This window comes from Polychytrium aggregatum (genome assembly GCF_025602895.1).
Source record: "Polychytrium aggregatum strain JEL109 chromosome Unknown BJ171scaffold_42, whole genome shotgun sequence".
NCBI classification, from domain to species: domain Eukaryota; kingdom Fungi; phylum Chytridiomycota; class Chytridiomycetes; order Polychytriales; genus Polychytrium; species Polychytrium aggregatum.
Window position 1 is genome coordinate 281,195 of NW_026516244.1, and position 25,549 is coordinate 306,743.

Below are 25,549 nucleotides of genomic sequence, written 5' to 3' on the forward strand. Positions count from 1 at the left end.
CGCAAGCGTTCGTCTATCAAGCCCAATCGGGCCCAGGAAGAATAGGAGGGCAGCAGCTTAGGCAAAGCGGGGACAGCACGGCGGGAAGCGATGCGGTACCGTGTGCGAGCAAACGAGTGTCAAGACTCACAAGCAGGGAAAAGTAGCGCCGCAATCGGATTCGGGCTTCATTCTTCCATCGCTTCGGGTCGCTCCATGGCTCGGCTCGGCTCGGTCAGGCAGGCCGAAACGATTTCTCCGCCATCGATTGATCCTTTGGTTCCGTCATAGTTCTTCCACCTTTCGGTCGGCGATCCGACGTGCGATAAAATACACTTGCGGGCAGTGGAATTCGACTCGATCTTGCACTCTGGCGATCAAACCACTAATCGTAGTAAAATGAAAGGGATCTCTGGGTCGAGCCGCAGCGTTTTACTCTTGTGCAGAGCTCATCCGGTGTGTAGCGCATCGTCAAGTGGGAAGTAACCGCTCAGTATATCGCAGGGTCTCGGTCCCCTGCTGCCCATCATGTCTGGTACCGTGTTGCTGCTTTGGACCACATTGCCAGTGTTCCGAAGCCTGTTCCTGTCATCTCCCACCTGTCAAATAGGAGACTGGCTGGATCGGTATCTCCATGATATTGGTAGGAATGGAGAGTAGCGCAGTGTATCGTGATGTTCAAGGAGTGGTGGCCAGTGCATCTCTATATTGACGACATGGTTGAGTTGTACGCCATATTCGCACACTTCCATATCCAACTATTCTCTATGACCCAGGATCCCACGACACAGATCCAAGGCATAAGTGATCGCAAACGAGCACCGAAAGGGCTTTCGTTCTGGGCCAACGTCATGCCGAATATCGTCGTCGTATCGACTTGGTAAGATACTCAGCAGGTTTGATCGGAACCAGACCTGGCTTTCAGTCTCTGGATCAGTGGTCCAGTCGGCATGATCCTTGACACGGAATCACGTTCTTGGTCGTCTGGCGTGTCCTCTCCCAGCGATACCATGAAGAGACTCGTCCGAGCAATCCGCCGTGTTCCGGGGAGCTTGCTGGGTCTGCTCTGGTCATGGCTGGAATCGTGTGGCCCGAAACCTTCGTCCGGGGGTTCCTGTCAGAGCCTATACTTGCAACCGAGAATGACGTCGCTTGCCAGATTCGGCCCGCAATTGCACAAGGCATGGTGGGCAGCGTGCCGAAAGACAATGGGGCACACCGTTTGTTTTGGATGAACTATGCCGCCGTTGGATATCCCGCTCGGCCAACAACGACCAAGTGGGCCGAATCGTTTCCCATGCAGTCCGCCCCATGCAGTCCGCCCATGACCCCAGTATCTCATCGGCCGAGTCCACCACAACGACCCAGACATGATGTGCATGTGTTTCCCCTGTCGCCCACGCGCCCAACCAACGCGTGCTTGTCTGCGCTTGTCGTCTGTGCCTGGTTGGTGCAACTGGCCGAGCCGAGTCGGGTCAAGTCGAGGGATGTGCGGCACCTGGACTTGGTCTGGCTGAACGAATGGTCGATCCCAGTCGATCCCAGTCGATCCCCATCGATCCCCGTCGATCCCCGTCGATCCCAACCCACACCAACCCACACATCGCACTCCAGCAGCCACACCGACAACCGCACCCGCCACCGCTGTCTCTGCTTCCGCTTGTGGCTGGGGTGGCTGCGATCCGTGTGCCCACGGGCTTGTTGGTGGTGCCCCAAAACCCGCTGTGTCGCGTCGGGTCGCTCTGTTGCCCTGCGTGCGTGCCCCACCACCACCACCACCACCCAAACAAATCCTCTGCCCGCCTTCTCCTCCCCTCGCCCTTGGGCCAAACATCTCTCGGCTCTCGCTCCATCTCCTCTGGCTGCCCCCAACAACGCTCGACTGCAAGCAGCCGTGCTCAGTCGTCGCCACAACCACCTGTCCTCTTCCTCCAACACAAACCCAGAGCCCAAGAAAACACCATGACGTCAGAGGCAACCCTTGAAGTTGTCGATGAGGGAGGCCACCAGGGCCCGCTCATCGCTACCAAGAAGGAGCTCCAAGCTTGGTATTGGTTCGGCTGGGCGGTATGGCACCTGTTGTTTGTGGATATCCGACGCTCTGTTTATCGGACGGCATCGCATCCGCCTCCATGATCGCATTTTGTCCGTGGGGATTTGTGCGCCGCCTGGGACGCTGGCCACCGTTCTATTCGGGCTCAACGGTCCTGTACCATGCTGTCTCCGGCGAGCGGGGGGAGGGATACATGCGGCCTGGACACAGACCAACCGACCCACCCGCATAGCCGCTCGTTCAGCCAGCTCACCGTTTGCCTCTGCCTCTCATCCATGCGCGGCCCTATGGGATCATGCCATCTGCTGCTGTCGCCGATGGCTCGTGCCGTCTCCAACTTTCAAACCCGAATCGTTCCCGGACTCCCGCTGTAGAGCGAGGGCTACTAGTAAGTCTACCTCCCCTTGGTCTGGCCGGGCTTGGCCGCCGCCGCTTCGGCTCCATGCTGGCTCTCCTACAAGACACTGTCGCGGCTATGCGTCGTAGCTTCTCGCCACTCGGGCCCAGGGTTTGGTTGTTCTAACAATTGGCATCGACTCTACCATGCATCATGCAGCGCTCTGGGTGTTGCAGCCCTGACTCCCTTGATCATCCGCGGCCTTGCCTCCGAGAACGGCTACGACAACAACAATCTGTCTCAGCCATGCAACATCACCGTGGCCGACTATTCCTGCTCCGTCAAGATCGGCTCGAGCTACATCAACACCGACTCGTACTACTTTTATGCCAACACCATCACCACCTTTATCCAGTTCATCCTATTCATGGGCTTTGGTGCCCTGGCTGACCATGGGGGTGAGTGCGCCTGGCCGTAGCTGCCTTACCAGCTTCAGCATGCTGTCGATCCGCCGAATCTCGAGCAAGTCCGCCGTCCGCCGTCCGCTAACAGCCCGCACCTCCCCCATACAGAGCGCCGCAAGTCTCTCATGCTGTTCTTCTCCACGATCTCGGCCATCCTTGGTCTGGGCTTCTTGGTTGTCGTCAAGGCCTGTAAGTACAGCGACTGCATATCGGCCTGCTGGGAACCACTTTTGGCTGCAATCCAGCCGACCCGCATACAGCCGCCCCACTGACTTGTTTCTGCCCTCGCTCCCTGCTGCCGCTCGCAATCGCATTGATTCTGGTCCTCTGGTGCCTACCCTGGACCTGCGCCGTACTTAGCTCTGTACTGGCTTGCTACACTCTTTTACATGTTCGGTGTGATGTTCTTCAACGGCTCGTATGTGCTGTTCTACTCGTTCGTGCCCGTCCTGGCGAAGCACCATCCCCAGGTGGTCGAGGCAAAGGCCTCGAACATGAGCGCTGACGAAATATCCAAAGTCGAGGACAAGGTCACCAACATCATCAGTGGAAACGGCCTGGCTTGGGGCTACGCTGCCGCCGTCATCAACTTGATCATCGGCATTGCGGTGCTCGTGGCATTTGCCTTCCTGGGCACCAACCTCACCCTTCCCACGTCCACTTACGCGATGCAAGTTGTCATGGCCATTCCTTCGATTTGGTGGCTCTGCTTCCAGATTCTTCCCATGCGCAACCTCCCCGCTCGCCCCGGAAGCCCTCTGCCTGAGGGTACCAACAAGTGGACCTACTCGTACAAGAAGAGTATGTTTTTGCTGCTTGCCGAGCACGCTAGCTGTCGAATCCTCGCACACGCTGCACGGCTGCTCACTCGCGCTGACAACTTCGCCATCTCATCTGATCTAGTCTTCAAGACCATTTCCAGGGCTCGCAGGCTTCCGGTTCTGTCCTGGTTCTTGTTGGGCTGGTTCATCTACTCGGATGCCTTCAACACCACGATTTCGGTTGCGGTGCTCTTTGCACAAGACGTGATCCATCTTGCGTCGTTTGAAATCCTGATCATCGCCACGATCATCCCGTGCTCCGCATTCATCGGCATCTACTTCTGGCTCTGGATCAAGAGCGTCACTGGCCTCACGACCTCCAAGATGCTTGTGCTGCAGGCCTGTCTGTACGCCCTTCTGCCAGCCTATGGACTGATCGGGATCTTTTCGACCACGATCGGCCTCCGCAACCGCTGGGAGGCGTACATGTTTGGTGTCTATCATGGCCTACTTCTCGGCAGCACTCAGAGTTTCTGCCGATCCATCTATTCGGAGATTGTGCCCCCTGGTCGCGAAGCCGAGTTCTTCTCGCTCTACAGTAAGTGCGGCCGAACCATGCTGTGCCTGATTATGTGTGCCCTGCCATCGCGCCCATGCGAACGTGCTGCTCCATGCATAGACATTGGTACATTGCGTGGAAAGCGGTCGGCAGGAATGTCTGTCCAACCTCCTGTTGAGCAGCCTCTAACGTCCTGCTCGCTTGTTTAATCGCCCTCACAGACATCACCGACAAGGGTTCCGCATGGGTTGGCCCCCTTGTTGTTGCTGCCATCATCCAAGGCACGGGCATCCGTTACAACTCAATGTACTTCCTGCTTGTGTCCTTCCTCGTGCCCATCATCGTCTTTGCGACGCTGAATATCGAGAAGGGTAAGAAGGAGGCTCTGGCCTTCGTGGAGTCCGAGAAGGCCGAGGCGGCCGAGCACTGAGCCACCGTTTCTGTTGTCGCCGGTGTGCCATAAATACGGCGGCATTTGTCGGGCTGTGCGGTCCAGTCTCCCCTCACTCCATTCTTTATGCTGCCACCGTTGTTCCTTTGGCGTATTTCTCTTGCCTCAGCGCCAGCCCATGTCCCTTCTCCCGTTGCTGGCTTTGCATCTTTGGTTTACTCGAATTGCTGCTGTGCTCAAATAGACATTACCTCGATTGTGGATGGGTTGCTGTTTCAATCGCTGCTGTGCGTGTGCCAATCCAGCAGCAGCATCCGCCGCATGTCATGGGCGCTGGAAATGCACGCCCGAGCCAGATTGTGGCCCGGTGGAAACAGAGCGATGATCAATGCAACCCAGTTGCTGATCCGCCGAGTCTGATCCATTCGCCTGCTGCTGGGGCCCGTCCTGGTTCTATTCACGTCGCGCCGAGCCTGCTCTTGCGCCTGCCTCATCACTTGCCTCATCACTTGCCTCATCGCCTGCCTCATCGCCTGCTCCCACCATTCCGCTGCGCGCTTTACCCAGCGATACTTCCTGTCGCCACCCGGTTTGCGGCCATCTATATCCCGCTACGTTCTCGCGAGTTGGCGATACTGCCTTTTGTCTTGCAACGAGTTCATCATGGCAACTCTTCAGCTCCTCCCCACCGAAGTTCTCATCAGCATCCTGGGTTACCTCCGCCAGGAGGAGATCTCCAAGCTCTCGCAGACGTGCCAGGCGCTGCACGGCGTCGGCACGTCGATCCTGTGGAAGGCACCCAAGATCGGCCCGATGGTGCACGGGGTGCCGTGGAGACGGTTCGTGAGAGCCATTCGCATACACGGACAGCACGTTGAGTGCATGGAGGACATATGGCTGGTTGTTGGAGGCGAGGACGACGATGGTATCGATGATCCCTCTGATCGGGAACAAAACCCCGCAGACGAACTCGGAGACGACTCCACGGACGACCTCCGCGATGAATGCAAAGATAACTCAATTGCAGAACACTGTGATGTCATCAATGGTTGCCTTGATTCCCGCGATGATGACGGGCACGATGCTGGTCAGGATGCACTTGATTCTCACGACGAAGACACCTACCACAGCTTGGATGGTGTCCAGGAGGCCAAGGATGCATCCGAGTGCCACAGCCCCACTGCAGCGAGAGCCAAGGAGCAGGCTCTGGACGGCACTGATACCGTTGCTGCTGTTTCCGTATTGACTGCGAGTACCGAGGCTAGCGAATGTTCTTCCATTTTGGTGGCTGAGAGCCATGACAGCGGTTCGGCAAGCTTTCATCCAGAGGCTTGGACTGGCGTTCCCCTAACTCAATCAGCCCCAGACTCAGTCACAGCGATTCCACAGCCCGCGGGAGCCGCCGATGACAATCTCCGAGAGCCCGAGTCAGTCGAGCCAGGAGTACCCCAAGATGCTTGCACCAATACCAGTATCACCGAAGCGGCAGAGTCCGTGACCGGCTCAGGCAGCCCAATTTCCTCGTTCCGAGCGATGTATGCGACCTTTGTCGACATGGTGCCTCTGCACTGTGCTGCTCCGCCTACCCAAGAAACTACTGCGACAGAGTTGGATCAACAGGAGGATATCTGCGATGTCAACGCGAGCAAACAACAGAGCCTGCACGACATGACTGATCTGCCGGACTGCGCCTGCGTCGACACACATGACTCTTACTCGATGGACGGAGCTGCTATAGTTGAGCGACACGATTCCGGCATTGTGCTAGATGAGCATATTCTCGATGCGCAATATCTCAACGAATGCAAGACATCCGAGCAGCAGAAGTCGTTGTTGCAGGCATCTGGCAGCGAGCTCTTGGCTTCCTCCAACCAGCCCGCTCTCGATCCACCAGCCAGCCATAGCGTTGCTGCAGTCGATCCTCCTTCCGACAGCGCCGATGCCGGTGCGGATATCACCAAGCCAGCCCAGTACCGCGCTACTGCCCAGCGAGATTTACTTCCAGCTGGACTACAACAGACTTTGCCACGGTACTCATCACACCATGCCATGGCTCTGTTCATGGTATATTCGCCGCGACTGAACGAGATCCGTATCCACTTTCCATCGCCGCTGATCGAGAAACTGCCTTGGGCCCTGGTTCTGCCCCGCCTCCGCATTCTCGACCTCCGCACTCGTTGTACCTCTGCCATGATCCGAGCCATCCTCGAGAACACAGCGCCAAGCCTTTTGGAGCTTCATTTGAGCTACGCAGCCGTTGACGATGCGGCCCTTGAAACGGTAGCAGCGCACTGTCCCAGTCTTACAACTCTGGCCATCGCCCAGCCAGCCGCCAGCCGCCCTTCGTCACGCCACCTCGGCTCTGTGGCTCGGCTCAGTCTCAATGCGCCGCCTGCCGTCACCGACAGCTCGGTCGTGAGAATCTTGCGCTGTTGCAGCCAGTTGAGGCACCTGTCTTTGCTAAAGACCAAAGTCAGCTCAGAGATTTATGCCGGCCTGTCTCTGGCGCCACTGAGATCACTCTCGCTTTCTCTCAATCGATCTGCTGGAATCACGCCCTCGTCCTTGATCGAACAGCTTCTGCCCAATCTGGTACATCTCGAGCGCTTCGAGTTGCATGGTGAAAAGCACAGCACCGACTACACCGGTGACCAGGTCATATCCGAAGACGCCGTGTATGAGATTGCTGCGGTCTGTCCTCACCTGAAGCAGCTCAAGCTCTTTGATCTGGATTTTTCTGGCCGCCACAACGACGTGTCGACTTACTACGGATCCTGGATGCCGTGGATGGTGGACGACCTCAAACGTAGCTTTGATCATCGACATCCCGAGGTAGACTTGGCGATCCAAATTCTGATCCACAGCCAAGGCTAGAAACAGAGGGCGGAGGCTGCGTTCATATTGTTGCAGATCATAGTCGTGTCCATTGGCAAATGTCAGCGGGTTCCTGATGCGAGAGTGCTCATCGTGATAATGAGGGGGTATGAATCCCGCGTGCAAAGTTCGACAATCGGGCATGCACACCCCGCTTGATGCAGTTGCCGGGACAAGGCGTAAGCCGTCCGATAGACCCAAAACGCCACCCGGAGACTAAGGGGTCAGGATTGTCGTTGACTTCCGGGCCTGAATACACACACTGTCCATCGCTGCTATGTCCAAACAGTGCGCCCACAGTGCCTGGAAGCCAGGCGACTCGAGAAGGCCGAAGCTCTTGATGTCGAGAAACCACACTCTGTACGGAGCTGCCCAGATGATCGAATGCATGTTGTATCTCGAGACCGTGCTCTCCAAACCAATAACAGGCAGCACTAAATTGTAAAGGGACGCGAATCGGCGTTGTCCTTTTGCTCTAAACGGGCCATAATTGGCCATAATTAGCCAGCGCGACACCTTGCGCACGCCTTCGGCTCAATCGTCGTCATCGGGGAACTTGAAACTGAAGGAGCCGGTGCTGATTGCGCCGCCTCGATAGCCTAGCGTCACAGGAAAAAAAAGCGTTAGAAGTTACCGTGGTGTTGTGCACAGAGACAATGCGACAGCGGCCCGTGGCCTTGGACACTCACTTCCTCGCTTCTTCTTGTTCTTTTCCTTTCTGAATCCATCGCCCTTGGTCTGGATCAGATCCAGATGAGCCTTGTAGCCATAGCAAGCTTCGGCGTTGCCCTGCTCCAATATCATCAGTCAGTCGGGACTCAAAATAGCGGCGTGTGAGCATTGGCAAGCGATAAGCACGTATCGATTCAGGCCTAACCTTGGACATGAAGCGATTGTCTTTGAGAGTATCATTGACGAAGGTGACTTCTTCGGCATTCACGCGACTGAAAGGCACGGGCTGGGGAGGGGTGTACGGTAGCAAGAAATTTTAGTTGAAAGTCGAGTCGAGTCGAGTCGGCGAGCAGACATCAATTCGAGGCACAAACACACACCTTGGACTTTGCCGCAGCGCTGCATTTGAAACAACAGGAAGTGTTAGCACAATGCAATGAGGTTTTTGATTTCCGTGACTCAGTGGCAACGCCAGAAATGCATGCCATGGGGCTTACTCGGCTTGCTTCTTTTTGCTTGCAGGTTCGCTGGGTTCGTCCTCGCGCTTTCGCTTTCCACTGGGCTCGGAGGATTTGGTAGGCGCTTTTGTGACCGCTTTGGGAATGGGCTTTTGAGTTTCTTCCTCCTCCTCATCCTCTTCCTCGTCGTCGTCGTCGCTATCATCGCTGTCATCGCTGTCATCGTCATCATCGCTGTCATCGCTGTCGTCACTGTCATCGCTGTCATCACTGTCGTCTTCTTCATCGCTGTCATCACTGTCGTCTTCTTCATCGTCACTGTCGTCCTTCTTTTTGCTCTTGGAGGACTTGTCTTCTTCATCATCGTCGCTTTCATCTTCGTCGCTTTCATCGTCGCTGTCGTCCTCGTCGCTGTCGTCTTCGTCACTTTCACTTTCACTTTCACCCTTCTTGGCTGGTTTATCGCTCTCATTATCGTCACTGTCGTCATCATCACTGTCGTCCTCGTCGCTGTCGTCTTCGTCATCATCAGGCTTGGAATTCTTCTTGGGTTTGGGTTCTTGCTCCTCAGACTCGTCCTCCTCGGGCTCGCTCTCCTCAGATTCGTCCTCGTCGTCCTTGTCAGAGTCCTCCTCCTCGGATGAGTCTTCCTCGGATGAGTCTTCCTCGGATGAGTCTTCCTCAGATTCGTCTTCGTCGTCCTCGTCGTCGCTATCCTTTTTGACGCTATTACATCACGAAACCCGATTGTGAGTCTATCAAGCTTTTATCATCATTCAAGTCTTCTGCGTTAGATGGCATACGTACGCTTTTATGCCTTTGATGTACAGGTCAAACAGGTTGACCTTGCTCTTGCCCAGCTTCGCGTCCGACTGCATGAATATCGTGAGCGTCAGTCGACGAAACCGTGTTCATCCAAACACACCAGAAATCAATTGTGCTGTGGTGGCCCATACGTCTCGCTCTCCAATTCAGCGGCCTATCCACCACTCGCTCATCCTTGATGCGCGCGAAGACATATCCCTTCCCAGCGCACCGGCCGTGCCGTCGAGCGTCCATTACCAGCTTGAGCTCTTTCTTCAACGCCTCTGCCGCCTTTGGCGACTTTTGCACCAGGAAATGGTGCACGATGGCGACCAGCTCCTCGTTTTCAGTGCTGTCTTTGGGCATGGCTCTCGGTCTCGGTCTCGGTCTCGCGGATGCGTCGTTGCGGATGCCGGCTGAGGCGGATCAGAACACGATTCTGGCGGAGCCTGGGCTGCCACCGTCAAAAAAAAAGCACACAGATCATCGCGACACGTGATTCATACTTGTCGGCCAGTCGTTGTTGCAGCCCAGGCGAGCGAAGACATGCGGACAACGACGACGGCCATGGAGACTCGGCGGATCGTCAGAGGACAGACCGAGACTGCCAAGGATGGCTCAGAAGGCTGGACGCTGGACGCTGGACGCTGGACGCTGGACACGGTCCGTTCCGGCGATCCCACTGCCGCTCGCATGTCTCGCGGTGGAACTCAGATACCGCCCAGGCTCCTGCTTCAACCCTCTCCGATACCATGAAGGCCACTAATTCGACGACCGGGAAAGCAGGAGAGTCGATTGAGCATTCGATGTGTTTTTGTGAATTCAAAGTATCCTGGGCCCGCCTTCAAAATAATCAGCGAGGATGCCAGCGTATCGGTTGTAGTCCACCCCACAATGGAGAGGCGAAGCGCAAGTTGGTGCGCATGCGAGCCTCGTGCACGATCCCAAAGCAGTTTCGATCGCGAGAGATGATTCTTATTAACGCAAAGTCAACGGGTCTAAGCAATGTGGATTGCCGCTGCGGTGCGGCGACTACATGAAAGGATATTCCAGCTCCAGCGCGCTGTTTGTCGAGAATGACTTGGGAGCGATCGTTTGGGCCTGGTGGTATCGATAATTGGGAAGACGGGCCCAGAGTCAGAGAGTGCAGCAGAGACACCGGGTGACGTCGCAGCTCGGTTCGTGTCGGCAGTATCGTCGAACAGGACAGCGATTCGCAGCCATCTCCAACCCACACGTAGCTGAATCGGCAGCCTGAGCCTGTGTACGAAGCACCCTCTCGCCCGGTCAGCGCGTTGGCGGATTCATCCGTCGGGCTCCCATCGACGTACCGATTGGAAGTTGACATTTCCGGTGAGTCTGCTGTCGCGCTCCATCATCTTTCGGTCCCAGTGATCGACATTGTATCGCTTGGGCTAGTGGCAGGCGATCGATGGAGTTAGGCTTCTTGCGTGAATAGAATGTACGGATTCGATTGACACCATCTCGGGAGGAAACCCGCCGGAGTCGAGAAGCCCGCTGTCGATCCGAGGCCGAGGCCAGAGCCGCCGAGCCGGTGCCAAGGCGCAGCGAACGAGCAGCGCCCTGGGCCAGAAGCATTCCAAGGCGGGCGCCATAGAGCTGCCAGTGACTTTCAAGCTTCCAGGCTTGATCGTCTCAGAGCCGCCTCCTGGCCTGGACCCGGCAAGGGCTGGCGCATATCAAGGAGAGATGCTGTGATCCCGCTGGACTGTCGAGCAGAGCCAGGGACGTGACATCACAACGCAACTAACCTTGCCCCAGTTCTCGAACTTTTGGTATTCCTTGATGGCATATCGACCGCCAATGCCAACAGCTGCGATGATGGCGAACGAAAAGACGACTTCTCCGGGAATGGGCATTCTGGTCGGGCTGTGGATCAGGCGATGGCAGAATGGCAGAATGGATGGATGGATGGTCAAGACCGGCACCAGAAGCGACGGATTTGCTGTTTGCTTTTCGCCCCATCCGGCGGCTCGATCCAAGGGCGGGTGGTTTCATTCTTTGTGGAGTCACGTGTGTGGCGTGCGTTCTAATCACGTGATTGATCCGCCCCGGTTGGTGCTCTGCGAGATCGAGATGCGACCCACCCGCCGAATTGGGGAGCGACGCAGCCGCTGCTCGAGATGGGAGGGGGGCGATGTGCGATCATTGCAATCATTGCGATCATTGCGATCATTGCGATCATTGCGATCATTGCGATATATTGAGGAACGGCAGAAGGCCAATGAAAACGGCATCACGCAGCGGCGACATCCGGTGCGTCTCACAGCCAGCCAGCCAGCGAGCTATAAAATGCCTCGGCTGGAAAGCACGATTGATGCCCTAATTTAGTCCTCCTCCATTTCGTCTTGGAGTGAAGCCTGAAGGGAGCGCGCTGTGAGTAAGTTGCCCGATAGCCCCACTTCGTTCTCCAGCTTTCGTTTGGCACAGAGCATCGACGGATACACGCGACAGCAGTGTGGGTTCGGCGTCGATTCGGCCGCTCAGCCCTACCTTAGCAAACTGCTCTGCCTCTGCCACAATGTCTGCCGGCACAATCTGGTGCCTGTTTCCTGACTCCTCGCAGATCCAGCTCAGCTCAAGCTCAAAGTCCTTGTCCTTCGCGTCGTCGTGCGCGGTGTAAATGCTGTGTATAGGGGCCAGGAGCACGATCAGTATCAGCAATCTGCGGCAAACACAGCCAGCACGAATCATCGGCAGCTGGAGAGGAGAGCGCGAGGCAAACTTACATGCGTGCACACTCCTTGACCGCCTCCCGGCAGGAGAGCTCAGCAAATTTCAGCTTTTCCAGCTCTGCCTTGGCAACTTGCTTGCCCTTGCCAATGGCGCAGCCGTTGTAGCCCTGATGTACATTCCGCAGCAAGAGAAGGATCGGCGCGGCAGGGTCAGTCGCCAAACACACAAGCAACCAATACAGTATTTAGGCTGCCGGGAGATTGGCAGTTCGCGCTCACGTACATAGTAGACGCCAGAGGGTTCGATCATGTACAATGAAGGCCCGGATCGGTCGACAATGCTAACGATGGTGCTGATTCCAAAGGGACGAAGGCCGGACGAAAGTGTGTAGGCTTGAACATAGTTGGCGACCCGGTCGATGAGATACTGTAAACAAGCACAGATGCATGCTGGGTGAGTTGTGGATAGGTGTGCGCCAGGACGTCGCATTTTCAAGCACGGCTTGCATGTTGAATGAGGCGCGCTTTTGGCAACCATCCACTGTATCAACGAGCAGAGGGCAGCTCCAGCGCTGCAACCCAAGGGAGAATATGGACGAGGAGCCGCTGAAGCTTCACTGGTTGGGCGTCTTGTCATGCTGGACCATGCCGGCAGAATGGTCTCTCGGAGACATTCACATAGTCGTCTCCCTCCAAATTACCCTGGCCGGAACTGCGGACTTGTAGGTTTCTCGGTAGTTTTGGGCCTCTTCTCTCGCAATGCTTGCCAAAGCCTTGCTATCGGCCAGCAGACCGGCAGAGGCCTATGTGGGTATCCAAAGTCAGATCAACCTTGACCAACGCCAGGGCACATTGGAGCCGTTCGCCTCGCGATCTGTTGAGGGGGGGAGCCCTCCAGAGATATGCCATACCATTCCAGCGTGCAGGTCGATCGTCATGATGCGTCGGTTGGAGCCAGAAACCAACAGCTTTGACTGGATAAGCTTTTCGACAGCAATGACCACGCCATCTTTTGCTCGGATGCCAATGACGGTGCTGGAGAAGGATACCGGAGGAGGAACGGGTTGCTGTCAGCAATGGATGCCCACAGACAGCAAGATCGACATCGCTGAGTGGCGCCGCTCAAGCGACAAGTGTCTGGCGCGAAAGCCACTAACCCGCTGTTTTCGACGGCCTTCATGGCATATTCGACTTGGAAGATCCGCCCATCCGGCGAGTATGTCGATGACGACAGATCGTACTGGTTCCAATCGAAGAGTCCGCAAGTTGGACAGCGAGCTAGCGTCAGGTTCGGTGCACCGGCGATTCGGTGGCAAATGCAGGACTGGGCGCCGCACTTGCTCGGCTGCAGCAGGCTCGCAACTTACACCCGTTCCGATGGAGCTCATCTTGGCGCTGGATTGAAGACAGATGGGCGAGACAGCGACGGGCACCGTCTCGTCCATGCTTCTGCGGCATCGGCGCCGGACCCTGGCTTGCATTCGAGCCAGTGTCGCTCAGACACCCTGGACGAAAGCGGATCACGTGTCTTATGCAGCCCTAGAAGAGCCCTAGCACAACCCTAGCAAAGCCCTAGTGCTGTGTCGGCGCGTTGATTGGTCCTCTGGCGATGCTGTTCATTGCCAGATCCATCTCGGGCGTGAGCTGGATCGGCCAGCTGCAGCAGAAGCAACGAGCCTGGAACACCGCCGGCGATATCACTGACGACACAGCATGGCATCGGTCCTGGAAATCGAGTCCCAGGAGTAAGATCGACAGCGACCGCACCGCAACAGGCCCCATATGCGAGGCTGGACATGGGAGGAAGCGATGCTAAACCTTTGCGGCTCTGGGACAGTGTTATCCGCCTGATCGAGCAGTTTCTCAAGGAAAACAACCTGCTGAGGACGCTGCAGACGTTGCAGGTGAGGTCCTCGTCGGCAAGCGCAGCTCCCGCAATGACTCGGACGGGCACAGCAAAGCACCGACTGGCAGATCGCATTCTGGCCTCGGCATGTCGCAAAGTTGCCGAGACAGCTCCAATCTCATGGCTGCCTTCTGACGGGATCTCTTTGAAATGTCGGCGCCAGGAAGAGTCATCCATCACCCTCAATACAGTCGACAGCATCCAGACCTTCACCTCCGAGATCCTCCAAGGCCACTGGGATGTCGTCCTGCGAACCATCTCGACCCTCAAGATTCCGCAAAAGAAGCTTATCGATTTACATGAGCAGGTATATCACAGCTCCATATGCTCGAGTGCATTATTGTGGCTACATCCAACCCCCAAGCTTGCCCACTGCCTGCTCGCTGCTCGATGCTCGCTCACCTCGCATGCTGCTGCCGTTTTGTTCTCAGATCGTCCTGGAACTCATCGAGATGCGGGAGATTGGCGGCGCGCGATCTCTTCTGCGGCAGACCGACCCCATGCAGCTCCTTAAGGAACAACAGCCCGATCGATATTTGCATTTGGAGCAGATGCTCTCTAGATCCTTCTTTGACGAGAAGGAGGTAAGGCCATATTCGTGTGCAGCTCAGGATCGTGCTGGCACGAGCGGACAGGGCGAATCGAAGGGGGGAGGCTTGTCAGGCTAGATTTGTGTCAGTTTACAAATCGCCAGGTGCTCTCAAACCAGAGCCGGTCGCTTGGTAGGGACCAAAGTCGATATGGCCATCCTGACACTGCACCTGCCGCCCCTATCTTGTCTATGTCGCAAGGCCTATCAGGGCTCGTCGAAAGAGAAGCGGCGACAGAAGATTGCCCAGGCGCTGGCCAACGAGGTCACCGTCGTTGCCCCATCGCGACTCATGGCGCTGCTGGGCCAGGCGATCAAGTGGCAAAACTCACAGGGGCTACTGCCCACCGACTCGGCAGCCTTTGATCTCTTCCGCGGATCTGTTCCGGTCGCGAAGGTTGAGGACGACACCCCGCCAACCCAGTCGTTCAACACCATCAAGGTAGTGGGACTTTGCGTGGCCGAGCAAATGCGGGACCGATCGCAATGCTATTTGCTACTCGTTCGCTGACCATCGCACCATCCCTGCAGTTTCCCAAGAAACAGCATCCTGAATGTGCTGCCTTTTCGCCGGACGGGCAGTACTTTGTTACCGGCACTTTGGATGGGATGATCGAGGTCTGGAACTATATGACCGGAAAGCTGCGAAAGGATCTCAAATATCAATCCGATGGGAATGTGATGCTGATGGACAAGGCTGTCCTGTGCCTGAGCTTCAGCCGCGACAGTGAATTGCTGTCGTCCGGATCGGAGGATGGATCAATCAAGGTGGGTATTACTTCTCTGTTCTTGCAAGGCGCCATGATGCTCTTTCTGCGCACTGTGTGTGCTGAACTGTTTATTCTTGATGTACACACAGGTGTGGAAGGTGCAAACAGGACAGACCGCAAAGCGATTCCCCAGCGCACACAGTCAAGGTGTGACGGCGGTGATGATGAACAAGGCCGGAACAGAGGTGCTCTCGGGATCGTTCGATGCCACTGCTAGGTCTGTACCGGACGAGCGGCACGATCACCGGTGGAGTTCCTGATATTCCTGCGGTGTGATTTATTGTACTGTCCCTGCGAGCTTGGTCTCCAGGCTGGGTGATTTGTCAGAAGCCAAAGCCACAATGTATCGCCTCTGCCTCCGATCACATCTATGTGTTTGCATGGACGGCTAGGGTGGGTCTACTCATGATCGCGGAACTGACTTTGCTGCGTCGATTGTTCCTCGCCTTTGGCTGCAGGATCCATGGAATGAAATCGGGTCGAATGATCAAGGAGTTCCGAGGCCACACGTCTTATGTGAATGACGCGATTTACTCTGTGGACGAGACTCGGATTATCACAGCAAGCAGCGACGGAACTGTCAAGGTAGGATGTCGCGACAGCAGCGCAGCAGAATGAACCGGCTGTCGAACACACTTCAGGCAGCATCGCCGTCGCGCCGTTGCGTTCTTGGTTCGTTTGCGGACCCTTGCGTACTTCCATTTAACCGCATGCTTCGTGGGGGTGGGGAACAGATATGGGACTACCGAAACTGCGAGTGCCTGTTCACCGTGACTCTCCACGATGGCAAGGCGGTGTCCAGTAAAGTGCAAGGCGCAAGCGTCACGAAGCTTTCGCAGATGCCCCAGAGCATCGACCGCTTTGTCGTGTCCAACAAGAGTGGCTTCGTCTATGTGCTGTCGCTCACTGGCCAGGTGGAGAATGCGTTTAGATACAAGAATCCAAAGGCTCTTCCCACAGGCCAGAGCGATGCGAACCCACCCGAGGTTGCCTTTGTGTCCATGACGATATCTGCCAAGGGCCAGTATGTATACTGCCTTGGTGAGGACAATCGGCTCTACGCTTTCCAGACAGACACAGGTGTTTTGGAAGCATCTTTGCAGGTAATCGGAGCAAAAGATCCTCCTGGATGACGATTGGCACCGCAATGGGCACCGGGATTGGCACCGCAGCTCCGAGCGACTTGGGTAGCGCTATTGTTTGGCATTCGAATGGTTCTGGCTAACCTTGGCCTCGTCCTTGCACGGCAGCTCTCGTCGGCGGAAGTGATCGGGATGGCACAACATCCATATTCCAACATACTCTCGGCATTCGATGATGGCGGGGTTGTGACGTTCTGGAAGTGAGAACGCTAAGTGCAGCTGTGCCATTGTTTCAGACTGGCGATAATAGAGTTGCATATGCCGCTTCCCTGGTCTGTATTTTGCGTGGCAAAAGAACCCTCCATCAACCGAGCAAGTTGTGTGAGATACCGGTGACCACAGAGTCGAAATCACATCACTCGTTGTGGTCCAACAGCGATCTTAGTGCTGGCGCTCTGGATGGTCGGCGGCGGCGGAGACGACCTTGCGCATATCGCCCTCGATCCACTTCCGCGCGAAATGAACAGTCGTCGAAGACAAAAAAATGTGTGTGTATTCAAGATATAGATGGTAAACGTCGTTCCTGAACAAAAAATCCTCACATTTGTGAACGCCGTATGTTGCACTGCTCAAGTTCACCTGGAACTCAACAGCAACGGGCCACCAATCCAGTTTCTGAGACTGTTGTTGCATCTCCATTCAATCCATCTATGGCTCTCGGAGCGATAGAGGAAAGTGGGCGAATCTGCGTTACTGAGTCTTGCGGTGGCTCTTGGAAGGCTTGCGGTGAGATGGCTTGCCATCGTGGCCACCATGTCGCCCGTGATCGCCGTGATCGCCGTGATCGCCGTGATCGCCGTGATCGCCGTGATCGCCGTGGCGTCCGTGACCACCATGACCACCATGGCCACCATGATCACCATGACCACCATGACCACCGTGACGACCATGATCACCATCGTGTGGATGGCGATGTCTGCGATGATCGTGACTGGAGATGCGATGTGTTAATCGACAGCACCGAGGAAAGCATGCGCTCTTGCTGTGTACGACGCAACGTACTCGTGATGGTGATGATCATCATCATCATCGTCATCGTCATCGTCATCGTCATCATCGTCGTCGTCATCGTCATCATCATCATCATCGTCGTCATCATCATCGTCATCGTCATCATCATCGTCGTCGTCGTCGTCGTCGTCGTCGTCGTCGTCGTCGTCGTCATCGTGATGACCGTGATGACCATGATGGCCGTGATGGTCGTCCGACTCGGACTTCTTGGAGTTGGTGTGGACAAGGCCAGAGTCCTGGAACATCAGTGCGAGTCCGCTGGCACCGCGCTTATCCAGGGCTTCAACGGCGCTCTCGCCGTTCTGCGCCGGGACAGGGGTGGCGACCACAATCTGGGCTGAGGAGCAGAGACGGAAAGAGCACCAGTCGCGTGTTATCTCGTGGTGGCTCGCAGATATACCAGAGAATGGCCAATGGCACACGTACCAGCCAGAAGAACAGTCGCAGCCAAGTGGATCAGCTTCATTTTGTGTAGGACAGATGGCTTGGTTGGTCGCGGTGCGATGGCGAAAAAACCAGTACTGCCGCCCCACCCCTGTCGTTAAATACTTGATGGAGCGTTCTCAGCGCTCAAAGCGCCGGTCCACGTTCCTGCCTCGACGGCCAATCGCGCAGGGCGGGTCTATTCAGCGTTGGCGGGAAAAAATGGATCACCACACCGAATCAAGCACGCCAGCGCCGCCGTCGTCGACTGGCCATCGCTGTGGCGAAAGTCCATCGATCCGACTCGCTCGGCTTGCCCGGGTGCGTGCTTGCAGCGGAGATCGCCCGTTCCCCGTGCGGAATTGCGCATATCGGTCGGAAAGCGCAAGGTCGAGCAGTCGATCCCGGCCATGTGTTGGCCATCCACTCCATCCCCGTGCACATGCCATCCCGCCTCTCAAGCCCATTCGCTGCTCGGCGGCTGGGGCTGCGGCTGTGGCTGCGGTTGGCCCTGACCACGGCTTCCTGAGGGTCTCGCCCTTTCCCACGGAATGCTCCATTTGGATCGAGACCTGGCGGGATTGGTGAGCTCATCGCAATCACCCATGTGCGTGCATGCTCCGCTTCTTTGTCGGGGGGAGCAGATCTCCTCGCTTGACAAGATAGCGACGTGGCTTGTGTGAATCTGAATGTGATCGTCGGTGACTCTGGAAAACAGTATACTTGCTATTTGAGGAGGGGGAAAACAAGCAATCGATCGCTGGCCGGTGCGGCAGTGAGACCGACAAAAGCACGGATGCTGCGTCCGCACAAGTGTGGAGCAACCACTCTATCGCCTTCCCCTGAGCGAGAGCCCCCGCAGTCAAAAGGCACCTCGGGGGATAGTCGTGTGTCTATGGTGAATCGGCGAGTATCTAACCAGAACGCCTTGAAGTGCTAGGCCGCAGTCGACCCAACTGCTGTGGCCAGAGCGCGGCCCCGCAAAGCCTTCAGAGATCCTTCTGAGGTAGTTGAAACGGTACCCCGGCCGTCTCGGCGTTCATATTGGCTTCTATTTGATCCCACTTTGAGTCCTTTCTTCGATGCTCTGTAAAGCCGATAAGCGTCATGTACCAAGCGATCCGACGTTGGGTGTGGTAAAACAAATGCGTTAGCACTACTGGAGATCAGCACTACTGGAGATCAGCACTCGGGCAGGAACGCTGAGCTCAATTCCGTTGGGCGTGCAGACCTTTCAAAGACTGAGGTATCGCGCAGTCGTCTGTTTTCTTGGTCGACGGTGCCGGTGCGACTGATCCACGAGGCTCAGTCGATTCCCACACAGGCTCGACGGCTTTGTTGAGTCCAAGCATTGGGGAGTCGGGCACGGCCGCCGACATTGCGATGCTGATGTGGTTGCTCGTCTGTGGCGTGAGTATTGGCTTGGAGGCCACGCAATAGTCCAGACTATCAGTCCAGAAGTGCGAAATCTGGGCTTGAATGGTCGGCATGATTATGTACAGGACGGCGCAGATCGGGAGAAAGATCCATTCGAGCGCATTCCAGAAACAGCGAGAGGACGACAGGCGCGGTCGCTTGCCCAGTTTTGGTGCCCCATTCTGGATATGGACGTTGATGAAATCGGACTGCCATCTGGCTATCCCGACCCAGTGGTGGTACTTTTCAAAGCAGACCAGCGTGCAGATGAAAGGCACGGTGGCAACCAGTCGCATCCAACCGGCAACTGCAATCGACTGCTCGACGTACGGGTGCAGCGAACGATCAAAGAGCAGCGGCATCACAAAGCTACCAATGCTTTTGGGGCCCGATGGAATCGTGACTGTGGTGATGAACACCATCAGGATCGTGTGGGTCATCAAGACGTGCGCCTCGAGGACTCGATGTAGAAGTACAAGTAGCTTGGCCATCGAAAGCGATTCGTGGGACGGATCTTTGAGCTTGTCGTGCGCGAGCTCTTCGGATGACTGCTGCTGGTTGAGAAGCCACGAAATAGCACGACGCAGGGTGTATCCCGTATCGAGCGATCCCCAGAGATGGCGCTTTCCCTGGCCGTAGCGGGCGAACATGGTGCCGAGATAGCTCGCTCCCTGAACGTTGCACTGTGACGCCGGCGAGTAGATGGGCTGAACGTGGAGCTGGCCGCCCGTGGCAAAGAAGCACTTGAGAAACATATGCATATCTTCGCCAATGGCCTCTGGTCCTGGGTCCCAGAAACCCGAGCGTCTCGCAAGGTTCATCGACACCGAGTACGCCGAACATGGGACCTTGACAGATGAGGCCTCGTACAGATTCGACATCACGGCCGTTGCCCATATGTTGTCGGATGTCCGGACGATCAAGGGCACACTACCTGCATTTCTAGGCGACGCAACCGAGTGGTCATGCCAAAGCCGAGATGCCTGTTAATGGCCAGTCGCTGTGACGCCCTCCACCTCGAATCCATTGCTCATATCAATCTCCATTTTGACGGTTGCACCTCCGTTTGGGGATCGGATGCGGTCACGTCCGCCAGCCGCCCGGCTGCCTGATCCCCTGCGACTCAAACTGGGGCTGACACTCTACCTATCGAATATTATGCTTGTCGCAAACATCATCCTGTCTCGCCGATCTTTTGGCGCAACAGCATAGTGATACGTGAGGGCGGTGAAGTAGTCTTCGGCAAAGCATGTGTCGGCATCCATTATGGTGATGATGACGTGGTCGGTGCCTTCGGTGAACTTTTCGGCCATACGTCGTGAGGCCCACGAAACATTGCTCGACTTTCCACGGATTTCGCCCGGAAGCATGGCTGGATGCATTGTATAGCATATTTCACGGAAGGACGAGTGGAACTTGAGAATCAAGTACTCAGCCTTCTTCAGGCAGCCTTGCTCGGCGCCTTCCATCGCCAGACAAACCTGCAGTGGGTATCGCCGAGTCATCAGCGAGATAAAGAAAGACGATGCCCAAAGCCAGGTGTATATTTGGGTGAACGAGGTGAGACCGAGGCCCGGTTGTCGAGCGATCTCGCTTGTGCAGCGCCAGCAGGCGAAGAAAGACACTTGCCTGATACTGCATGCGGGCGAGCGAATGACTCGCCAAAATCGAGAGCGTCTCCTTCAGGGTCTCAATATCCTCGCAGTAGTTCGGCAGGATGATAACGTGGCGGATCTGCTCAAACACCAAATCGGCGCGCTTGGTATCGATGGAGGTTTCCCGGCAGTATCGTTCGTACCAGTTGGTGGACGAGTGCAACCTGGACGCCCGATAGACCCGGTAGACTCCCCAGGCTGTTCTGACGGTGTTGCAGACAAAGAAACCGTTGAGGATGAGGAAGACCGAGGAAAATAGCGTTGGTGCGTAGAATGGCCCAAAAAGCGCAAGACCGCATGTAAGCAGCAACCAGACGCCCGGCACGCGCTGCAGGATGCCCCGCAGAGCGCTTTCGGAGAGGAGTGCTGGGCTCGACATTAGATGATGTTGGGCAGGGACCGTGGGAATCGAACACGAAGATGGCTGTTGAGGCAAGATCGAGCGTCACGCCGATATCGACGCAGGTGGTTGCAGTAGAGTTCAAGGCACTGAAGCACAGCACAATCCGATGGGGGGGGAGAACGTGGACACCAAAGCCAGGTCGCCGACAACAGCGCAGAGGACGTGATAAAGCGGGTCGGAGCAGCTCTCGGCAGATGCCCGCGATGATGTCGGCTCCAATGCCTCCGAGAGCGCGATGACTCAAAGGCAAGAAAGCGCGCGTTGCGAAGGGAACCGGAGGGTCAAATGGCGGGAGCACCGTCAAAGAAACCACATCCAAAGTGACCGGAAGAGAAGGCGATCATTCAACCCCCGGCGACCAGAGCGGAGACGGTCGAGACCGCGAAACGGAGGAGAGACCGGGCTTGGCACGGCCCGGATGCGCGAGCTCTCAGAATGGTTCATCTAGCGCAAGATTTGCAGAGTGGCCCAATCGGGGCTATTGCAGCGCCGCCAAGGAGAGCACACATATGTGATGCCCAGCACAGTTGTGTCGGATCTTTGCCTTGGGGCCCGTCGTTGCGATCGGCAGAGCCAGGGATCCTTGCCTTGGGCCGCCCTTGCGATCGTCACTCTGCAGAGCCATGTTGTTCACACGCGTCACCCATATTCCAGGTCACTCATCTCTTGATCCACACAACATCATCGTGAATGCACTGGTCGTTGACGAGGACAGTGGATCACGGATCGCCAAAAGCACACCTGCAAGAAGCCCCCCCCCACCGCCCACGGAGCGGAAGAAGCGTCCAATCGCGACGATCCCCGCTCGTCACCTACCCACTCCAGGAACACTACAATCTGAGATGGCGTTTCGGCTTGCACTTCAACACCACGGACGATATAGACATTCCTGCTCACGGCGATACTGTTGGCCCCACTCCCGAGATCCAAGCGAAGCAGATCTAGTGTATTGCAAATAGAGCCAAGAGTTTATCGACCAAAAGCCGAGCCAGTCAGGCATCGGCACCGGATGTCAGTCGTTTTCAAGCTATGGAAGAGAAGCCCCAAGTAGGGACGCCCAAAGTTGGGAGACCTGTGCAATATCTTGTACTGGACACGGCGGCGCAGTCTGTGCGGAAGGCGCATGTCACTCTAAGAAAGGATGGCGTACTCGTTGGGTGCGAGGTAGTAGTTGAGGCAGGTGCCAAAGGTGAACTTGGGCAGGCTGGCGTAGAACTGGTCATAAGTGGCATTGAGGGCGTCAGTCAAGCTGCGAACAGGAGGATCGGCGCTAGGCTGGATAGCCGACCAGGGCTGCCGGCAAGTCTTTCCCTTGCAGGTTCGGAGGACGTTCAAAAGAGCATCAAGGCGATTCAGGAGCTGAGGGCTGGTCTGGTTGAAGGCGTTGGTGAGCTGGTACGGGTCCTTTCTCATATCGTAGAACTCGTGCTCGCCAGTGCACCAGGTGGAGTAAAGCAGATCGTAATCCTTGCCGTGCAGGCGAACAGACTTGTAGGCGTTGGTGTGAGGAGGCACGACGTAGGTGGAGTTCTCGATGAAGGCATCGCTCCAAAACTCGACATCAAACGCCTCGGGCGAATGGAGGTCGGCAAAGGTGGGGCCGCACTTGTCATGGTGGGTGTAGTCACTCTCGAGAACAGGGATGGACGCGGCGTCCAGATCATCTGGAATGGGGAGACCGGCAAGTCTCAGGACGGTGGCGGCAAAGTGCGTGTGGGTAGAGACAGCATCGCGCTGCTGGTTCTTGGCAACTCCGGGGCCACGGATGATGAAGGGGATGTTGATGTCTTCCTCGTAAGGAGTTTGCTTGCCTGAAACGCAAACGGACATGTCAGTCACGGCTGTTTGTGTGGTTGATTGCTGGCAAATGAAGATCGCCACAGGAGATACATACCAGCATACAGGCGATGGGCACCCAGATGATAGCCGTTGTCGGTGGTATAGATCAAGTAAGTGTTGTCGAGCTGGCCGTTGGCTTCGAGACGGTCAATCACACGAGCAACGAGCTCATCGGTGGCCTGGAGAGAACGGAGACGGTTGCGGTAAAGCTCGTCCAGGTCATCAATCTGCTGGTCGGTGAGAAGAGGGAGATTCTGGACCCAGGAGACCTTGTCCTGGACGGCGGGATTGAAGTTGGGGCGACGAGGAACCTTGACGTCGTTAAACAGGTTGCGGTGACGCTCGGCGGGGACAGGGGGAGTGAAGATGGTGCCGTTCGGGGTGATGTAAACCTCCTGATGAGGGGCCGTGGGGGAGATGACGAACAGGAAGGGCTGGGTCGAGTTGGCAGCGAGCTGGTCGATCAGGGCAATCGACTTGTTGGAGATGACATCGGTCTGGTACTGGCCAGTCAGGCGCTCCAAGGGTCCGTTGTTCAGGGAGAAGATGGGGTCGTTGAACAGGTAGATGTTGGGAGCGACGAGGGGTTCCCAGTGATCCCATCCCTTGGGGGCTTGGTGGAGAGTGGTGCTGACACCGTTGATGAACTTGCCAATGTAGTGGTTGCGGTAGCCGGCGTTCTGCAGCCAAAGGGGGAGGTAGCTGTCATCAACCTTTTGGCTAATGAACTTGGTGTACGAGCCTGGCAGATGCGAGAGCAAGATCAGATACCGAGAATGCGATGTTGGAACAGCCACTGAGCAAAGGGTAGGCCATAGGACCGCAGCCGCAGGGGCGACTGAAGCAAAAGAGCATGCGAGAGTATGCCATTGCACAAATGCAGAGCAACGAGGGTGCTTACCGTGCGGAGGGCTCTCATCGGTGACGTTGTGGTTGTGGGCAAACTTGCCGGACCACAGCGAGACGCGCGAAGGACAGCAGGTGGCGGTGGTAGTGTAGTAGCGTGTGAACTCGGTGCCCTGCTGCAGAAGCGTCTTCTGGATGTTGGGCAAGTAGTTCAGAGAGTCGTAGTGCAAATCCTGGTCATCCGTGAGAAAGAGGATAAAGTTGGGTTTCTGCTGCTCGGCCGCGACGAGGGAGGTGGCAGCAGCGAGCAGGGCCGGAAAGGCGAGGAAGATGGTGGACTTCATTGCGAGTACAGGGCAAGAGCAGATTGCTGAGGGTCTGCGGGGCGGGTCTCGGCTGATGGATGGCTTCGACGGAGGGGCAAACGAAGAAGTATTTATCCCACTCATCGGCTTGCTCGCGTGGGATGGAACAGAACAAATCGCAAAGCCATGAGGACCCCAAGATGGCGGAATCGCAAGCAAGGTAGATGTCGCCACTACCTCGGGCTTGGTCAGGCAGGGCAGCAGGCGCTTCGCCATGAGGCTGGTTTCAGGCTCGTGCGGGAGCGGAACCGAAAGGCGGTGCCGGCTGCTCGGCACAGCAAAATCAACGCGGCAAGAGGACAAGGCCGAAATGGCGTCAGTCGAACAAGAGGATAGCGCCAGGCGACAGCCACGGGGCGGCAACAGAAGGACCAGGCGCAACGGCGACGAGCCAGAAGGAGCAATGGAAGCAACCTTGGAGAGCGAAGGACATGACGTAACCGGTCTGAGGGCAGCAAGTCCCGCCCGGTCGCATGGCAGCCACATGGCGTGGGGAATGGGAAAGGTGTCTGCCGGTGAGTCCAGTGATTGGCCTTCGAAGCAATACGGGCTGGGGACAAGCTGAATGGATGGTTGGACGCGCTGGAGTCTACACCAAGGACTGAGGAGTGGATTGAGGAATACATCGACGAGAAACGGGCAGCAGTGCCCAGCAAGCAAAACGTGGCTCACAGTCGAGGCTCGTGCTAGCGGAGAACCTGTGGAGAGGGTTCAGGCGAACCGAGCGAGACGAAAGTCTTGCCTGTGGGGGGGGGCAACATGGAGATCCGCAACGGCCGGAATAGCCATCGGGTCGAGCAGCAAGCGGGGCAGAGGATTCGGGCAACAACAAACTTGAATGTATTTGTGAGCAAAGAAAGCACAAAAAAGGAAAGGGAAGACGAAGGCATGGCCACGCATGCAGTCAAGGTTTTGATTTGGAAGATATGGAACAATGCGATGGTTGACGAATGAACAGCGGAGAAGAAACGAAAGAGAAGTGGAGAGGCTGACAGAAAGATATGAGGGATCATAGGTTGAACTGATTGCTCCAGTCAATGGAGAGATGCAATGATGACAATGTTGAGATGTGTGCTTGAAGTTGATGCATGGCTTGTGTTGAGTGAAGATTGACGGCCAGGACGTTGCTCTGGTAT

The 25,549-nt window shown here is 56.3% G+C and overlaps 9 protein-coding genes across 9 annotated transcripts; 3 read left to right on the forward strand and 6 right to left on the reverse strand.

Moving 5' to 3' along the window:
• The first annotated feature begins 1,743 nt into the window (after positions 1–1,743).
• BJ171DRAFT_519351 (autophagy-related protein 22-like protein) lies at positions 1,744–4,805 on the forward strand. Its single transcript, XM_053112338.1, has 7 exons — positions 1,744–2,046; positions 2,407–2,420; positions 2,589–2,827; positions 2,942–3,022; positions 3,194–3,634; positions 3,737–4,192; positions 4,375–4,805. Exons 1-7 carry the CDS (start codon positions 1,942–1,944, stop codon positions 4,581–4,583), a joined length of 1,545 nt encoding a protein of 514 aa, XP_052963256.1. The 5' UTR covers positions 1,744–1,941; the 3' UTR covers positions 4,584–4,805.
• A 402-nt stretch (positions 4,806–5,207) lies between these two features.
• Positions 5,208–7,418, forward strand: BJ171DRAFT_585514 (uncharacterized protein; the record flags this gene model as incomplete). The annotated part of the gene is made up of 1 exon (XM_053114367.1): positions 5,208–7,418. The coding sequence occupies one exon, from the start codon at positions 5,208–5,210 to the stop codon at positions 7,416–7,418; it is 2,211 nt and encodes a 736-aa protein (XP_052963257.1).
• Positions 7,419–7,760: 342 nt separating this feature from the next.
• On the reverse strand, positions 7,761–9,787 carry BJ171DRAFT_562682 (SRP40, C-terminal domain-containing protein). The gene is made up of 6 exons (XM_053113277.1): positions 9,611–9,787; positions 9,356–9,420; positions 8,683–9,274; positions 8,296–8,376; positions 8,108–8,207; positions 7,761–8,017 (listed from the first exon to the last, which is right to left on the reverse strand). Exons 1-6 carry the CDS (start codon positions 9,716–9,718, stop codon positions 7,953–7,955), a joined length of 1,011 nt encoding a protein of 336 aa, XP_052963258.1. The 5' UTR covers positions 9,719–9,787; the 3' UTR covers positions 7,761–7,952.
• Positions 9,788–10,384: 597 nt separating this feature from the next.
• Positions 10,385–11,232, reverse strand: BJ171DRAFT_585516 (uncharacterized protein; the record flags this gene model as incomplete). The annotated part of the gene is made up of 3 exons (XM_053114368.1): positions 10,385–10,453; positions 10,684–10,767; positions 11,125–11,232. The coding sequence occupies 3 exons, from the start codon at positions 11,230–11,232 to the stop codon at positions 10,385–10,387; spliced, it is 261 nt and encodes an 86-aa protein (XP_052963259.1).
• Positions 11,233–11,554: 322 nt separating this feature from the next.
• BJ171DRAFT_519358 (nucleophile aminohydrolase) lies at positions 11,555–13,486 on the reverse strand. Its single transcript, XM_053112339.1, has 8 exons — positions 13,416–13,486; positions 13,206–13,288; positions 12,960–13,083; positions 12,750–12,851; positions 12,332–12,475; positions 12,103–12,215; positions 11,867–11,999; positions 11,555–11,733 (listed from the first exon to the last, which is right to left on the reverse strand). The coding sequence occupies exons 1-8, from the start codon at positions 13,434–13,436 to the stop codon at positions 11,701–11,703; spliced, it is 753 nt and encodes a 250-aa protein (XP_052963260.1). The 5' UTR covers positions 13,437–13,486; the 3' UTR covers positions 11,555–11,700.
• Positions 13,487–13,680: 194 nt separating this feature from the next.
• On the forward strand, positions 13,681–16,961 carry BJ171DRAFT_519359 (WD40-repeat-containing domain protein). Its single transcript, XM_053112340.1, has 10 exons — positions 13,681–13,793; positions 13,886–13,952; positions 14,118–14,261; positions 14,386–14,538; positions 14,746–14,985; positions 15,075–15,311; positions 15,403–15,530; positions 15,772–15,898; positions 16,048–16,416; positions 16,564–16,961. Exons 1-10 carry the CDS (start codon positions 13,762–13,764, stop codon positions 16,657–16,659), a joined length of 1,593 nt encoding a protein of 530 aa, XP_052963261.1. The 5' UTR covers positions 13,681–13,761; the 3' UTR covers positions 16,660–16,961.
• A 441-nt stretch (positions 16,962–17,402) lies between these two features.
• On the reverse strand, positions 17,403–17,932 carry BJ171DRAFT_602048 (uncharacterized protein; the record flags this gene model as incomplete). The annotated part of the gene is made up of 2 exons (XM_053115134.1): positions 17,403–17,803; positions 17,893–17,932. The coding sequence occupies 2 exons, from the start codon at positions 17,930–17,932 to the stop codon at positions 17,403–17,405; spliced, it is 441 nt and encodes a 146-aa protein (XP_052963262.1).
• A 1,165-nt stretch (positions 17,933–19,097) lies between these two features.
• On the reverse strand, positions 19,098–21,339 carry BJ171DRAFT_427820 (uncharacterized protein; the record flags this gene model as incomplete). Its single annotated transcript, XM_053107827.1, has 3 exons — positions 19,098–20,247; positions 20,452–20,786; positions 20,929–21,339. 3 exons carry the CDS (start codon positions 21,337–21,339, stop codon positions 19,098–19,100), a joined length of 1,896 nt encoding a protein of 631 aa, XP_052963263.1.
• A 968-nt stretch (positions 21,340–22,307) lies between these two features.
• On the reverse strand, positions 22,308–24,392 carry BJ171DRAFT_462641 (alkaline-phosphatase-like protein; the record flags this gene model as incomplete). The annotated part of the gene is made up of 3 exons (XM_053108523.1): positions 22,308–23,174; positions 23,258–23,944; positions 24,104–24,392. The coding sequence occupies 3 exons, from the start codon at positions 24,390–24,392 to the stop codon at positions 22,495–22,497; spliced, it is 1,656 nt and encodes a 551-aa protein (XP_052963264.1). The 3' UTR covers positions 22,308–22,494.
• Positions 24,393–25,549: the final 1,157 nt, after the last annotated feature.